The 16637-nt window shown below is 39.2% G+C and overlaps 1 protein-coding gene across 13 annotated transcripts in view; it reads right to left on the reverse strand.

Moving 5' to 3' along the window:
- Positions 1 to 16637, reverse strand: part of Pam (peptidylglycine alpha-amidating monooxygenase) — a 265774-nt gene that overhangs the window by 145067 nt on the left and 104070 nt on the right. For 12 of the 13 annotated variants that reach the window (XM_021177118.2, XM_029480198.1, XM_029480182.1 and 9 more), the window contains 2 exons: positions 4418 to 4818; positions 3327 to 3447 (listed from right to left, as the gene is read on the reverse strand). In XM_021177118.2, the coding sequence (XP_021032777.1) occupies positions 3327 to 3447; positions 4418 to 4518 (222 nt within the window). In that variant the 5' untranslated portion in view covers positions 4519 to 4818. Of the gene's footprint in view, positions 1 to 3326; positions 3448 to 4417; positions 4819 to 5776; positions 5854 to 16637 lie in introns of those variants that run through there. The other variant, XM_029480186.1, reaches the window with a different exon arrangement.

A 16637-nucleotide genomic window follows, 5' to 3' on the forward strand; every position in this document is an offset into this window, starting at 1 on the left:
CTATTATAAATAAAATAAAAATTAAAAATGATATTGTAATAGAGTCCCTGTTACTTTTCCTGAACAAACTGGTCCAGGTTTAACGGAGTAATTTTTAACAGGCATTCTGAACTTCTATCGTGTTGGGAAGAACCTCAGTGCAGACGCCTGACACAACAGGGTGTGTTTTAGCAAAATAATAATCTAGGATTGTATTCCATCTGTGCAATCAATTGGATGTCCTACTATGTGAATTATGCCTAATGACTCCTCTTCCTCTATTATAATCTGCTTACCTTTCTATCTTAGCCTACAGTCTTATTTCTCAAGCAAGAGAGTTCTGTTGGTCTTATCTCTGCCACACACATTATTTCCAAAACAGAAGCAGTACTTCCTAACGTCTAGACTGAATGATGTATTTCTTGGACCTCTCTTGGCTATTGACACCACCATCTTGCTTCTCCATTGTGACTTTGCATGAATTCTGTTTCACTTGTTGAGCCACAGCCAATAGGAAATCTCAACATACTTCCCAGCTTCACATTTCCCTTTCTTCTTGCTCTTCCTTTATGTAAGAAGTGTGCTTTTCTTCATTTATTCCTATTCTCCGTCATTTTATTTCCCTTTTAAGGCTTGTGCCTGTCACGCTCAGCCCCCACTCTTTACGTTCTTCATCCTAACTTTCTTCATTCTCCCTTCCTCTTCTATCTCCTTTCTGCTGACCCTTGTCTGTGTGAGCTCTATTTTTAGCCACATTGTGAGGCAAAAGTGGTTGCTTTTCTTCACAAAAAACATACCTACAGTCTCACACCTCTGCGGCCACCTCATCAAGAGTGCCACAGTGAGCAGGAGAGAAGTTTTCTATCTGGCCATCACTGGCAGCCTGTCATGTTTCATGAATGCTTACAAGGTGTATCATCTGTAGGTCAGCCGGTAAGCAGAGCATGTTAGATCAAGGATGCTGAGGGAATGTAGGGAAACATTCTAACCAGGTCAAAACTGTTTCAGAGCACCTGAATCACCCATCCAATCGCAAGTCGCAGTTACAAGCAAGACCAACCTCAACCCAGCTTGGATGAACTAGGCTAACATAAGCAATGGTGCCAACAAGACTGAGATCACCAGGGACGTCCACTGGGTCAGCCTCTCTACATTGTGTTCTGCTCTAATATTCTAGGTTCACCATTCCCATAAAGCTAGTTACACCAGGGCTCCATGCTTGTCACTTATAAAAGCGAAAGATACATTCTTAGCAAAAGTCCTAATAGTTGATTGGACTGCTCTAAAACACAGATCTTTTTTGCAATCAATCACCGTGGAAGGGAAGTCAGATCCAGCCATCTGCTAGTCCTGGTTGGTTTATGCCCCCTCTCGAGTTGACTCCTGGGAACCACATGGTCTTAGAGAAAGAGCAAAGAGGAGAATGATTCAGCTGCAAGGCAACCAACAAAAGGCCACCACACGAGCCAAAGTCCTAGGCCCGCAGTGCAAGACAAACAGCAGCAGTTTAAGCCCTGCATGCTTTCTTTCCACATAAGATTCTAAAATTGAATAAAGATTTAATTTATGAAAACGAAGCTCTCCCGCACTTTCTTTTTTTTTTTTAAATTAAGTATTCTGGTTACTTTTTCTGAGAGTAGTGGTTGAGACAGAATTGTCTACTATTGTTACTCAATAATAAGAATAAAGGAATATTTTCAAATAGCTCTAATTGACTATTTGATTGAAACGATGATGTTCTTGTGGGAAACGTGGTAAAAGACAAATTGTCTTTTAGACTGTTTTAGACAGAAGCTGGGCATGCTAACTCATTTCTGTCTCATGCAACGAGGAGACTGAGACAGGAGGAATACCAGGAGGTTTGGGGCAGCTCACAGTATAGAGGGAAACAATCTTGAAAGAAAGAAAGAAAGAAAAGAAAGAAAGAAAGAAAGAAAGAAAGAAAGAAAGAAAGAAAGAAAGGAAGGAAGGAAGGAAGAAAGAAAGAAAGAAAGAGAAAGAGAAAAAGAAGGAGAAAGAAAGAAAGAGAAAGAGAAAAAGAAGGAGAAAGAAAGAAAGAGAAAGAGAAAAAGAAGGAGAAAGAAAGAGGAAGACAGATGACCAATTAGTGATTATTTTGTATAAAAAGAAGCAGCTAAGCTTAAATAAATACAGTTTAAAACCACATTTTAAAACTGAGAANAAACAAACAGCTAATTTCTTGGGGGGGGGGGGAGAGACTGTGGTCTTCGTGTTCTGGTTTTAGTGTCATCATTAAATACTAAACAGGGTGATTACAAAACTCAGGGCCAGGACAGAAATAAAATGTACAGAAGAGATATGTGCCTGGTGATGTGGTCGTGCAGAGACAGTGTGGGCCGTGTCTTGCACAGCTCTAAAGTAGTTGCTGATAATCAGATAATCATACTCAGGTCTTGAAATCCTGTCAGGTATTACCTCTTAAGGCCCATGTATTTCCTAGAGCTTCTGGTTGTCCATTTCAAAAGTCATTTTTCCTCAATAAATAGAATACTTTTATTTTCTCGGTGGTACAGGGGAAAAAGAGGAAATCGTGCATTATCTGTAAGACTGAGTCATCTGTCAGCTCTCCTACATCCAGGCCTCCCACCGTCTACAGCCCTTCAAAAGCACAGGGCTATCTTTTAATGACATACATAAATCCCCACACTGCCTGGCTGCAGAGCATAATTAATTCTGGCCTTTCATGCTTAATGAAACACCTTGTACACACACGGCAGTGGCACTGTTAGCTTCTTGTGTGTGCTAAGACATGGGATGCCTAGCAACCTTGTTCGACTTCACATGCTCTGCGACACGTCTGTGTGAGCACTGCTGCTATCTCTTCAAAAGATAGCTCTAGAAAATCCATTCTGCCACCTGTGCGAATAGTTCCCTTAACTTTCCAGACCATGGAATGTTTTGTTTTTCAAGTTCTTGGCATTAGGCAGGATTTTCTACCTTAACGGTGGCATCTTTTAAAGACACGGTAATCTGGTGGATGCAGCTGCTCAGCGTTATTCCCTTCAATAGAACACGTTGCCTTATCTTAGTGCATATTTACACGCTGTATTACAGAGGACATTTCTCCATAGAGAATCTCAAAACATAGATTTTTTTTAAAGTTTCTGTTTGAGTCACAAATAACAAAATGGGTAATCTTTTCATAAATCTAATTTAACTGAATATTTTTCCTTGAAGTCTTACCCATTTGACAGGACTCCAGCCTCACCTGGAAGTCTGAAAGCAAAGAACTCACCACAGCTAAACACGCAAGTGCCTTGCTTTACCTTTAATTCTAGACATTGCGCCAAACAGGTGAAACAATAAAAGGACAGAATTCCACGCACCTCTTTAGGTGTGACCCCAGGCATGCGAATATCCAGTGCAAAATCTGAAGAATCAATAGGAGTGACGGGTCTGGTGGTACCAAGGCATTCATTGGGAAATGATCTGGTAGTTTCTTTAAACCTTAAGGAGATAATTTGAACATTCTTGAACATAATAGGGAGGGCAGAAATAAAGCCTATGTCCTTAAGTTTAAGGATGATTAATATAGATCTAATAAAAACTATAAGATGTAATGGCTCTGTAACAATCCTAACTCCTAGAATCACGTTATTGTCTATGAAGAACTTATAACCAATTTGTAAGCAAAATAAAGCCAAACGAACTAAGCAGGGTATAAAGTTCGACCCAATAAAAGCTTATACTTCCATATTTATTTCTACTTAATGAAGACATTATCATCCTTACACCCGTGCTAGTTTTCTAGTGGCAAGACTGTGAACTGTAACCCCGTGGCATTTTGTCAACTATGAGCGTCCAACATTACTAATCGGAAATAAACAACAGAAAACCCTAAGCACAGCCTTGCTAGGTACAGTTAATTATATGAGGGCGAAATAAAGACTGCGATGTGAATTACAAACGTACAAGTACATAAATATTTCATATGGTAATTACGAGGTGCATGTATACAGCTCGATATTTCCTAGTGAGCTATTACAGCCAATGATCTTCTCCCCACCACCGATCTATCTTGATATTTTATTCCTCCAGCTGTTACATATAGGAAGGCATTCAAGTCTAAACAACTATATTGCAGTTTCTGAAATATTTCCCCAAGAGGGAGCGATTAGTTCTGGAAATCACAACTTCTAATTGGAGTTCCGAAAGCCAGGGTAGCAGCTTGGCTTTAGGACGATTGAGTGGGCTTTAAAGGCAAGGGGCACTTCAGGAGAAGTTACTGAGCTAAAATTGGAAGACGTTTGGGTAGAAAAAAAAAATCAGCCTTGTAGAGGCTTTTTTTTTTTTTTTTTTTTTTTTTTTCCCCAAGAACCAGGTTACTTCAAGTGACTACATTTCTAAGGAGCATGCACAGAACCCACCCCAACCTCCTTCCTCCAGTCTAAAGAAAACAAACAAGCCAAACACGCACCTCTTAAAGACAGAAAGTGGGCTTCTGAAGGCCAGGCAGCTACTCTGCAGGGCGAGCAGCCCCAGCAGCAGCAGCAGGCGGCTGCGGGCGCGTCGGGCCATGTCCGCGCAGACCGGGGCAGCGGGCAGTGGCCGGGCCAGCGGGAAGGCAAGGCTGGCGGCGGCAGCTACTTCATGGCCCCGGGCGAGGGCGATGCGGGGCCAGCCAGGTCCGCTCTGTCCGCTCCGGACGCGTGGGAAGCGGCTCTGGAGTCCGCTCCGCCCGCCCGCGGGAGCCGCCCGCCCTCCAGAGCGCCCGGAGCCGGTGCAGCCACAGGGCTGGACGAGCAGAGTCCTTATCGCTCGCAACGCCAGGGGCTGTGAGGGCTATCGCGCAGACCCGCGTCAGTCATCATTCGGAACCTGCAAAAATAGAAGCCGATAATGGATGACTAACACATTACAGCATTTGTCCTCAGCAAATCCCAGCTGAGGTTCCTTAATACACCAGGAGTTTCACAAGCTTGCGCCCAAGCCTGGGGAAAATGCTGGTCTGTTGATCTCTCTCCACCCCAGCGACAAGCCCCAGTGACTTCATGGACCCCGAGCAAAGCCCCTGTCCTGCCTTAGCTTGCTCTTCCTCCCCCCCACCCACTCCGGGTTTGTTTTTGTTTTTTGTTTTTTTATTTTACTGTTCCGATTTTTACCTGGTTCTTCACCCTGCCTTCCTTTTCTATCTAGTCCACTTCTCCGGGTTTCTTTATCACTCTCTCATCTCATCAAAAAGAAAGCCATGCTCCAGATCTCCGTTCAATGTAAACAAAGTTATTCACTCAAATCATTGACTAGGGCACAAGGAATAAACCAGAGAGGCGAAGACAAAGCACTTAGAGACCACAATAATCCGGCAGAAAATATGAGAACAAAGGCATCTCATGTACAAGCATAGCGGGGCTACAGAGAAGGGAAAGAGAGAGATACCTTCTGCCTGCACGGACATCTCTACGTAGCAATTGCCCAAGTTCTCAGCATTACTTTAAAACAAATTAAAACTCCACAGTTAACATACGCGCTTTGCAAATGCCCATTAAAAATCTGGCATCTAGTATACAAATCAATAATTTCTTCCTGTTGTGGCATGTATCCCCAAAGATATCCTATCCTACATAAAGTTTAGAAACTAGTAAGAGAATTGGAAAAAGGTGGGGGAGGAATGGGAAGGGTCTCAGCCATCCTCCAAATGAAATATATCTAGAAATACTATGGTTAAGAACTTTATATTAATATGAATAAGCGATATGAGGGCTCAGGGAAGGATACCTCAAAACTATGGCAGATTTGTTAAGTTGAATAGTTTTATGAAAAAGAAATAATTAACAACCTTTAAAAGAAGGTGCTAAATCAAGGTCCTCTTATGTTTCTTCCTCCTCTCACACAAGCACTGTGTTTCTCCAATATGAATATTCAGCTGCAGAAGGGTACACAGCTGTCTTCCACACTCAGCCTGCAACCCTACTATCTCAGTAAGGAAAACAGAAATGCACCCCTACTGGACAGATTCCCATGACCAGAACAAATCCCAGGCACATACAAATACCAAAGGGGTGATTTTTCTGGAAGATGATTTTCTGGAGCCTTAATTAAAGCCAATAAAAATGTGCAGTCTATATTTTGCAAACACCACCTCCCTTACAGAAAAAAGTGGCCTGTTTATGAATATTTCTGGCTAGTGTGAGAGTCACAATCCTATCTTTGTCCACTATACTGTGCTTTCCCCTCTTCCCCTAGAGTTTAAGTTTGTATGCTTTTTCCCTGGGCTAATCTTTGTCAATATACTCAATGTTAACTCCTTCAGGCTTAGGGGAAACTTCCCTCTGTTGTCTGCAGAAGCCACACAGAATATGTGACATTCCACATGCAGCTCAACTAAGCTAAATCCTAGGACTCCAATAGGCTAAACTCTAAAATAATCAAGCTTAGACTTTAGTAGTTGCAGTGAACATTTTTCAGATTAGGAGTTAAATCTGAAAATGATAGTCGGCATTAATTTAAAATATTACATGCACATTGTGAAAATAACTTCTATAAAATAGAGTTCTAAATGTTTAATCCATATTTATAAATATGGCCCAGAGAATACCAAATCAGTTGATTTGATGAATAACAGTAAATAACAAAAGTCGGGAGCTGGGGACAGTTACTTTATGGCACAGTTTATGCTTAGCAAGGAGGGGGCTCTAAGGTCAATTGCTAGTACAAAAAATGAATGATAATTCAATAATTTAAACATTCTCCTCAATAATATGTTAGCTTCCAAATTTCCCTCTATAACTCATGGTATAGTGAAGCTTATGCCGTGTGTGTGTGTGTGTGTGTGTGTGTGTGTGTGTGTGTAAAAACCAAGAACAAAACATGAATTGTAAACTGAATGATATTCATCATGGCCAGCACTATCTAAGTTAAACACCACACACCATATATAAACAAAAATTTAACGTTCAACTACTTCAGGGATGCTGGAAGCTCGCAAGCATCCAAGGGCCACAGGTGATCTGCATAAGCAATGGTGTTTTTAGAAGACTGTTAATGTTTGTTTGAACTTTTGCCTTTGGCTCCCTGTTTGAAATCAGCAACAAAAACCTTGAGATGTCCTTATTCTGGGTAAAGGAAAAGGTCTCCTGGGGATGGGGACATTAATGTTGAAGGCTACACCAGTGTCTTAGTGCCCAAACAAGTACAGTCCTGTCAAATGACAATGGAGAACATTCCCTGAAATTCTCTTTTGAAAAGTGTATATATTAGGAAAGGAATTTTGTTTCATTCAGAACAGGATTCAAGGACAGTCCTTGCTTGAGCTGGCAAGGAGGCTTGGTATTAAACAAAATACTCGAAAACAAACTTATTGTTAAAATTCTGTAACAGGTGCACACCCTTTAGTACTAACCTTGGAAATAAAATTCCACTGAACTCTTTGATTGATTTTATTACCTTTGATGTCCCTAAAGCATCCACTTAAAGAAAAGAGAAGAGAAGCTGTGGGCAGAAGCCCAGATGGTATTTGTAACCATAAATATAATACCTTTTACTATAGAACTGAAAGTGAACTATGATTCTTAAATTTTTCAAAGATGCGATACACATTATAATATGACAATAAATATGTTTAACTACTACCACTTCATTTTTATTTCATTATCCTTATTAATGTAGGATATAAAGGATTTCAGGTTTTTTTTCTCTCAAGATGTTTAAAACTCACATTATATGTTCCCATGACAATACTTTTACTCATTCCAAACTACTTAATTTTGTATAATGCACAAAACACTATGATCTGTGTTTGGGTTTGTTCATATGACTAACACTAAAAGGAGCCGGTAAGTTATTTCAGAGTTAAGAACTTCACACAACTGATGGAAGCACCAGTCTCAGAAAAGACCATAAAAGCGACTCAGACATATGAGAAAGGGAAGTGTCTTCAAGATGCAGTGTTGGATGGCAACTTCAACAGAAGGCACAGCCTGGGCGTGCCTGGTACAGCAGACAGCAGAAGCCAAGGAGCCCAGGTGGGAAAGAGGACATGATGTGTTTGAGATGCAGTAATAAAGACTGTTTCCTGGAGACAGCCAGCCCAGGCACCCCATTTTATCTGTAATATAAAGCACATATACTGTTTATACATCCATAATTTCACCAGGCAAGGATGGTTTACAGTTTATGCCTGTATGGGTTTTAATTCTAGAAGAAGATCATTAGGGAGTAAGTTGGGACTGCAGCGGAGGACCATAAAACTACCTGGGGTCACTTTCACTGCTTTTATTTAACAAAGATAAAAGGAAACCCTGAAATCTGCAATTGGTTAAAGACTCAGAGAAGCATACTGACCATTTGTTCATGGATTAGGATACTCCGTGAGAGATGGGGAAGAGACTGTGGCTACTGAGAAGCTGAAGGAAAGCTGTCTGGTGTCTAGCTCTATCTGCCGGAGTGAGTACACGGTCTTCCTAGGCTTTAATTTCTTCACTGACAGAAATGATGGCACCACCTACTTCATAAGAGCTATTCCAGGAATAAGTGAATTAATCTCCTAAGGACAGAGCTAAGTGTGTACTAAATGCTCGCAATTATTGCTGCTCCAAATACATATTCAGCGCCTTCACGTTGAGGACGGTGATAATCAGACAGATAAATTCCCGGTTTTACAGAAAGTGCTTTCTTGTGTCGGGAAAGAAAAAAAATGAAAACAAAAATAGCTAGCAAATTATGAATTTCATTTACTTTTCAGGAGATTGCCTGAGGCTAGAAGGACATGACTAAACAGACTAAACGATGCATATACATTCATACAGCATATGGATTTCTGGGAATTTCTTCTTGAACAAAATTTAAACCATGAACACAAACATGTCAACAACGGTATTTAATAGCACTGTTCACGATAACAAACAACTAGATGCTTTTATTAGTAGCACTGGAAGCCACCTGAATGTATATCAAAAGCAGACTGGTAATATTTTTTAAAAAATAAAACTTTAAAAGCATATGAAGGTATTCTTTTTAAAGAGACACGTTTCTTTTTAAAACTAAGAGCATTTTATAATATACTGTTTTAACTTTGCATAACTAAAAAAATTAAGAATCTCAGAGAAGTATTGCAATTATAGAACAAAAATCTATTTTCTAAAAATATTAAAGATGAAGTTTTTGACCTTCTGACTAAACATGCCTAGATATTTTAGGGAGATTTCCATTTTAAAATGGGTACATCTGGACTTATGAGATGCCATATCATCTAAAGGACCTGATGCTAAGCCTGGAGACCTAAGACTTAAAGTCTCAAGACCCATATGGAGTAATCCAGCTCTCTACATGCATATGCGCGAGCGCGCGCGCGCGCACACACACACACACACACACACACATATACATACATACATACATATATACATATACAAATAAATAATCCAACTTAAAAAACTAAAAAGTACTTCCTACTATGTGGCTAGCAATCAGTGCTAGATATTGGAAGGTAAAATTTCCCCACTCCGTCATCTTTTAATGGCTGCTTGAGTATCCTTAACAAATGGCAGCGGGCTTCTCCCAGTGTAGTCTTTATGATTGCAGCACCAGAAATTTATCTATAATATGCCATTCTATTGGTCATACAGATGAGCTCCACCCCTGGAAGCTTTCATTTATACCAATTTTTGTCTAGCTAAGACCATGTGCATGCTGACTGTTTTAAAGTCGTCTATTCACCAGTTAATATTTTCCCTTTTAATTAATGTTTTTGGTGAGGAGGTTATTTTTGCTTCATAGGTAACTTTTTCCTCAGACTTTCAACTTATTTACTTCAACTTATTTTTTTTTATCACAATGGCCTTAAGGTTCTCTGTTTTGTTCAATAGGTTTTAATGTTAATTCCAATCTTTTAAGTACATTGTCTTGATGCTAAATTGTCTCAGATGTAGCCCTCTCTAAAGCTACCTTTGTGTCTCTTTGCCATTTGCCCATGATTCTTAGAGTAGTAGTTCTTTCCGCTCTTCATCCTTCTTGACCTTTGTTGACATCCCAGAATGGACTGTTCACCTTATTTGGATTCTGATAGCACCACATGATTTACTTGACCCTGAAATGTCCTCCACAGGATATTTTGGCACCACTGGAAGGTGGCAGAACATTTATCTTTAAGAGGTAAAGACTAAAGGGAGTGTTGGATATCTGAATGCATGCTTTTGAAGCTGATAAGGAGAAACTAGATCTTTTCTCTTTCTATCCTGTGTTTTTAGCAATGAAATAAATGGCTGTGCTCTACAACACTCTCCCTGAGAGGTTTGCTGCCTTATAGCAGGCTCATAAGCAACTGGGCCAGTCTACTGTGGACCAATGCTTGACATCTTACAAAGTGATTGTTCCAGACATCTGATACACTGTCAGAAAGCTGACTAAAACACCATGTCCCTAATACAACCATATCCATGTGTCCTTCTTCCTGTAAGCTCTATGACCTGACACCTGTCCTATTGCTTGAATGTCTATCTGCTGTACTCCACCTAATGGCTTTGGGATTGTACTATTCAGGAATGAAAAGGAAGGAAGTTAATGTTGATCAAGCAAAGTATAAAAAGTAAATGGATATATTTAAAAATCAAAGATACTCTAACTTAAAGGATTGCATTTCAAGTAATATTTTTATACAAAGGAGTTAGGGGGCTACCACTCTCTGTTGACATGCTGTTGTAAAATAAATTTAATTTTCATCATCTAGGCTAGGGTTTCTTTTATAACCACGAGAAAACACAACCATATGTGCCTTTAAAAATATCTTATTGAATGAGGTTCTTCATATTTCAATGTATAGGTTGCCTTAGAGTTAGGTGATGTTTAAAGAAAGCAACAGCCTTTTACTTGCTTAGGAAGATCACAGACTAAATGCTATGCTGGTAATACAGCTGTGGTGCAGTGTCCCAGAAGCTCATCACTATTAATATTCGGGCTGAAGAATCCTCTGATGTGCCAGGCTGTCCTTTGTATCACCAGATGTTTAGTCATAGCCTTGGCCCTCACCCACTAGAAGCCAGCAGCATTCCTCTGAGCTGTGGCAACCTAAAATGTCAACAGACATTGTCAAATGTCATCAGATGGGTAAAATAACCCTGCCTGAGAATTCCTGTTGTAGTTCATTAAGATGAAGTTTAGTTTAACTAATGCAGTGTCATTCCTTTTAAATGCACATAAAAGTCTAAGAATGTGTTTATGAATACAGAGCTTCCAAAGACTATGAAAACAATAGAAAACATTTATTTCCATGTATGCTCTCTATTGAGTATATATATATATGCATTGAACACACACACACACACCACACACCACTGAATTCTGACTTTGAAGATTGGGTTTTCATTCCTCTTTTACAGATGAGGACTCTGAGTCTCAGGAAAAATTAACTTACTGTTTTATTTATGTTGCAGTAGAACTTGGAATCTAATCCTGACTGTTGAATTTCAGCATTCATGTTCTTAAATACCATCCAATACAAAACAGACCTTTCACATTTATAGGGCATCATCAGTGTTTATTAAGCAATTATTCTCTCCAGGTCCTCTGCAGTAGGCCCTTAATCATAATTCTCAGTAAGGAAGTTTTTGTGGCCATTCCTTTTTTACAGAAGTGGAAACTGGAACATGGTGAGAACAGGCAATCCCGCTCAGGGTAGACAGTCAACTGCACAATGTAAACTAGCCTTCTACTCATTCCCTCAGTGGGAAACAGTGAGATTTCCTCTACAACCTTACAGACATTTCTCATTTAGCAACACAGGAGGAAACAAAGCAAAGGCAAATGGCTATGCCTCAAACATGATACAAAAATACATTCAGTTTGGCTTACAAGGGTCTTCTCAACTGTTTCCCAAATCAAAGTAATGGTTGCAAAATTTCACATCAAAGTCAAATTTCTATCATATCCACCTGATAACAATCAGCTGTGCTAAGTAGGTTCTTTTGTTTGTTTTGTTTTGGTTTTGTTGTTTTTGTCAAGTCTTTCTTTTAGTCAGGCTGGCCACAGGCTGGTCATAATCTCCAGAGCTCCCTATATGCTCTTGGACTTTGATGTCAGGAGTAGTTTTCACTATCACAAGGCCTGTCTGCAACCATCATAGTATTTTTTTTCCCCATTTGCTTTTTGTTTTTTTGTATTTTTTTATACCTAGCCCACTTATCCCATTTACTACCCAATACCTTAAAATCATTTATGCTGTGATCACTGATGTTTAAGGTTCTTTTCCTTATGTAGCATGGGAAAAATTCACCCTACATATCCATAAAGTTTATCATCTACAAGTGCTATATCAATCCCCTCATCAGTTCTTTTTCATTAGCAAGACACCAGATGGTCTTGTATTTATTTTAGATTCATGACCTTTAATATGCTGCCACTCTGAAATATCCTTTGCTTGTACATCAAAATGGGCTTGATATCTGTTAGAATATATATGTTTAAAAGCTCCAGAGGTATCTGTTCAAAAAATATATTTGTATGGATGTGTTACCTGTCAGTAATAAATCTGATGGACTATGGCTTAGGCAGGAAATATGTGGGATATCTGGGAGGCAGAAAGGATTCTATGATAGTGTCAGGTGCAGGGGATTAGCCCTGGAAGATGTAAACAGTACAAATACATGGTGCTTGAGTATGGGTAACCAGCCATGTGGCAGAAGGTAGAATAGGTTAAATGGGATATTTTAGTTATGATCAAGTCAGAGAAGAGCCTAGCTATATGGCTTAGGTATTTGTAAATATATTTTGAGTCTGAGTCTTATTTTTAAGCACATGGGGCTAGGAGGAAGAACCGGACGTATCTTCTACGGGTATCATTCTGTATGGGAACACTGCATTTACAATTTGCCAACTGTGACACATATTTGTTTGCTCGTTTACAGGATCTGTACCAGACGCCCTTGAAATAGGTTTGATAGTCATCAAATGAGTTGGTTTTGTAAAAACTTACATGGAGAAAATAGCAAAAGGTATAATTCTTAATTAACTTTCTCAGCCTCAATTAATATAAATGTTACTTGTGATCACACAGGTATCTAATTCCCTGCCAACAAGCAGCACTATCCTGCAGCTCTATAGTCTGCTCTGGTAGGTTCTCAGGAGACTGCTGACCTGCACAGAAAAGCATTAGCAGTGTGTAATGTCACAGAGGTGGCATCCTTACTTATCTGTCCACCAGGCACTTTATTGGTTTTTAAGCATAGAATTTAGTTTTGGGAAAGTAAAAACAGCTGCAGCTGTCACCTTGCTCCTCTTTTAAACATCCTAGCTGAGTGAATAGACAGGCTGCTAACTCTGTTTCACAACTATACCATACAGAGCCTTCAGTTCTAAGTGATTTCTGTCCTAGACCAAGAGGTAAACAAGGGTCAGATTCATAAGCTGTCCTAAACGACACTTGAGAAATTAATAAACTTACTTCTTTGTCTTTAGTGAGTTTACCAGGAAGTCGTTTGTAACTAATTCCAAATGAGCTGACAAAATTTCAAATGTCAATTTGGTTGTTTCAATGAAGTATGAATCACCGAGTAACCCACTCAGACAGGTATTAAAAGATTAAGATCTTTTGCATTAATACTGCCGTCTTCTTCTAAAGGTCTCTGTGTTAGCAGTTTCTTCTGCTTTAGAGAAAGTTAGATTGTCATAGTGGGAGGCAGCCTCTTGAGTTTAAAGGCAAATGTTAGTATGCCAGGCCCTGAGGATGTGATGTGGAGATGAGGACCTGCTCTTCTTGTGATCCCTTGCCATTAGTCAATGCATTTTTAATGAGATTTTTATGACTTTTCCTATTTATTGTTCTACCTTCATATGCATAGTTATTCCTGAAGCACTGACTTCTTTATTTTGTTAAGTGCTTCCCAAAACGCATCAGAGGCAGGCATTCTAGCTGCCCATTGGAGACTGGCTTAGACCTAGACCCTGCTCTTAGAGAATAAACATTCTTTTCCTTTAAGAAATCTATTGGAAACAATAGTGAATTTTCTTTTGCTTCCTGTGTTCCTCAGAAGGATTTTCTTTCCTCCCTCAGCAGTGAATGGTGTTTGCAAACGACTCTTTGTTTTCATTTCAAATGTTTGAATCCTCACAATAAAATACCCATAAATACAGCTCTTCCTTTTACAAAAGTTTTGGTCTTCTCTTCTTTAAGTTTCTCAGCTGTATAATTACAGTGTTCAAAGTGAAATCTATAATCTTATAGTTCTATTACATAATTGAAAGCTTATGGGAGTTTTTCTGAAAGATCATGAAAGAACATCAAAATGTTTTCCTCTTATATAATTCTGTGTAACTGGGTTTACAGTAACCTAAAAGGATTAAACATAATATGTACTACACAGTGCCCACTCAGTCTCTCAACTATGCAATCTGAATGGCATTATCAAGTATATATAGTTAAACACAGTTGCTTAGAAAACATAGAAGCTACAATAAAGTCCAGATTAATCACCAGATGACCATCTGAAGTTTTAAATATGCAAGTCACCAGTGAAAGCATAATGAAGCAGCATGGGGAAAGATTTTAATTTCTGGTCCATATTAATAACAGTTTTCTTTGATCAGCTCCCCCAAACTCCCCATGAACTATCAGCATAGAGCTTCATAATTTTCTTCTGCCCGAAAATGATCAAAGCATTCTTATATTTCTTTGATGCTGCTGCACAAACAGGCGGTGAGTTTATTCCATTGCTAGTAAACTATTTCTTGCTGTCCTGAGCTTAGGAAGAAGTGGCTTACTTTCACAAGGTACTTACAGAATGGCTTTGCTCTTCCCCATCTTTAATCCTCTTTACAAGGTCTCCCAGAGAGATCTGCAATATACCTGGAACTAAACTGAGAGCTCCGAAAAGAAGATGCCCATGAGCCTACAAGCTCATGAGAGACCACTTGGTGCAGTCCAAGTGGTAACTCCCCAGACACAAACCTGGGCACACCAAGTTCATCTCCATCTCCTCTCTGCATCGCTGAAGCTATAGTTCTGTTCTTGAGTAATTACAGGGTTTGGTTTTCGAGTTTTCTTGGAGAAATGTGAAGTAGTTTCAGTTTCCAGTTTTAACCAAAATAAGAATGAGAAATGTGAGATCACATGAAAAAGTGATTACTTGTATTAAAGAAGAAAAATCCTCTTAAACATGAGGACGTTTCAGAATCTATACACTAAAGAAACCATCCTATAACAATATCTAACATTGCAGTGTAGAAGCTACAGAGGCAGTGCTTTAAGTACCTTGCACATATGATGTGTTTTGAATTTCACAATATCCTGCAAATGGACTCACTATTATCTCCTCCCCTTTGGATAGGGAAATTGAGAAGTTTAGAAACTTGGTGCCTGTGGAAGGAGAGACATATGGACTGAAATTCAGATTTACACAAATTTAAAGGCAGGAACTGTTGTCAACCACCAGGTTACATTTCTGGTATTATATGAAAATACATAAAAGCTAAATGAACAATAACTGATTCAGCAATGTTCCTAAGTGAATTCATATTTTAAATCATGCATAATTAAAATCAATAGTACACCTAGGAATAAGACATGCTAATTGTTTCCTATAGTTAATTTCACCCACATTCTCTGGGAATTTGGGGAGGAAACGTACTAGTATGAAATATAGGGCAAATGTCTTAGAACTGGAGTCTAAAACATGGTTCCAAGTCTTATTTTAGCAATCTACTTCACATGGGCTAAAAGTGAGGGCCATGTCCAATTGCCCATCAAAGGGCTCTTGAAAGAGACAAAACAATTGGGGCCAATTCTGAAGAATAAAGCACCAAGGAAATCATAATCTAATATTAGGGTTTTGGATGTGACTTTATCAGTAGAAATATAAAAATCTCTCTTTGATCTTCCCAATTTAGCACTGTTCATTCTGGATCTATTTATAGCTTATCTTCAAGTATCTTTTCAGATAGTAGAACAAGTTCAGACAGCAGGCACTTTACAATTACTGAAGAGTTGAGAAAAAGCATGGTTTGACTCAATTCAGTTATCCTATTGTACACACACAGACAGACAGACAGACACACACACACACACAAGCAAAACTAGATGAGTGGGGACAAATACAGTAATTTTGTCCACTAAAATTTCAACTGAAAACACGTGATTAATGTAGTCAATATTTTTTTCCAATTTATATTGCAAAGTATAGCCCTCAACTTTCAACCGTTGTGATAAAATTCTACCTAACACAAACAACTTAAAAGGAAGATGCTGAGGTTTACGTCCCATCAGCTGGGCCTTGGCCTCATCATTTTGTATCTGTGATAAGATGTCTTGGTGGGAAAGGAGTGTCAGAGCGGAGCTGTTCCCATGACATCCAGGAAGCAAGCAGACGGGAGGAAGGGTCACCACCACCCCCACAGAGGCCTGCCCTTGGCGACTTACTTCCTGAACCATGTCCTCCCTCCGAAAGTTGCCACCACCTATCAAGAGCTCTACTAGCTGAGAACAAGCTTTATCATTTAGTTTTTGGAGGGCATTTAAAACCAAGGAAAACACTAAAACATTATTAACTGTGTGTGTGTGTCTGTGTGCGCGCGTCCACATGTGCACAAGAACTGACTGGTAATTAAGTCACAATTTTATGTTTCATGACAAACTCTATAAACGCAGACTCACAGATCTGACCAGGCCAAGTAAACTGCAGTAGAGGAAAACACACATTTATATTCCAAACCCA

The sequence above is a fragment of the Mus caroli genome, chromosome 1, assembly GCF_900094665.2.
Source record: "Mus caroli chromosome 1, CAROLI_EIJ_v1.1, whole genome shotgun sequence".
Lineage (NCBI taxonomy): Eukaryota > Metazoa > Chordata > Mammalia > Rodentia > Muridae > Mus > Mus caroli.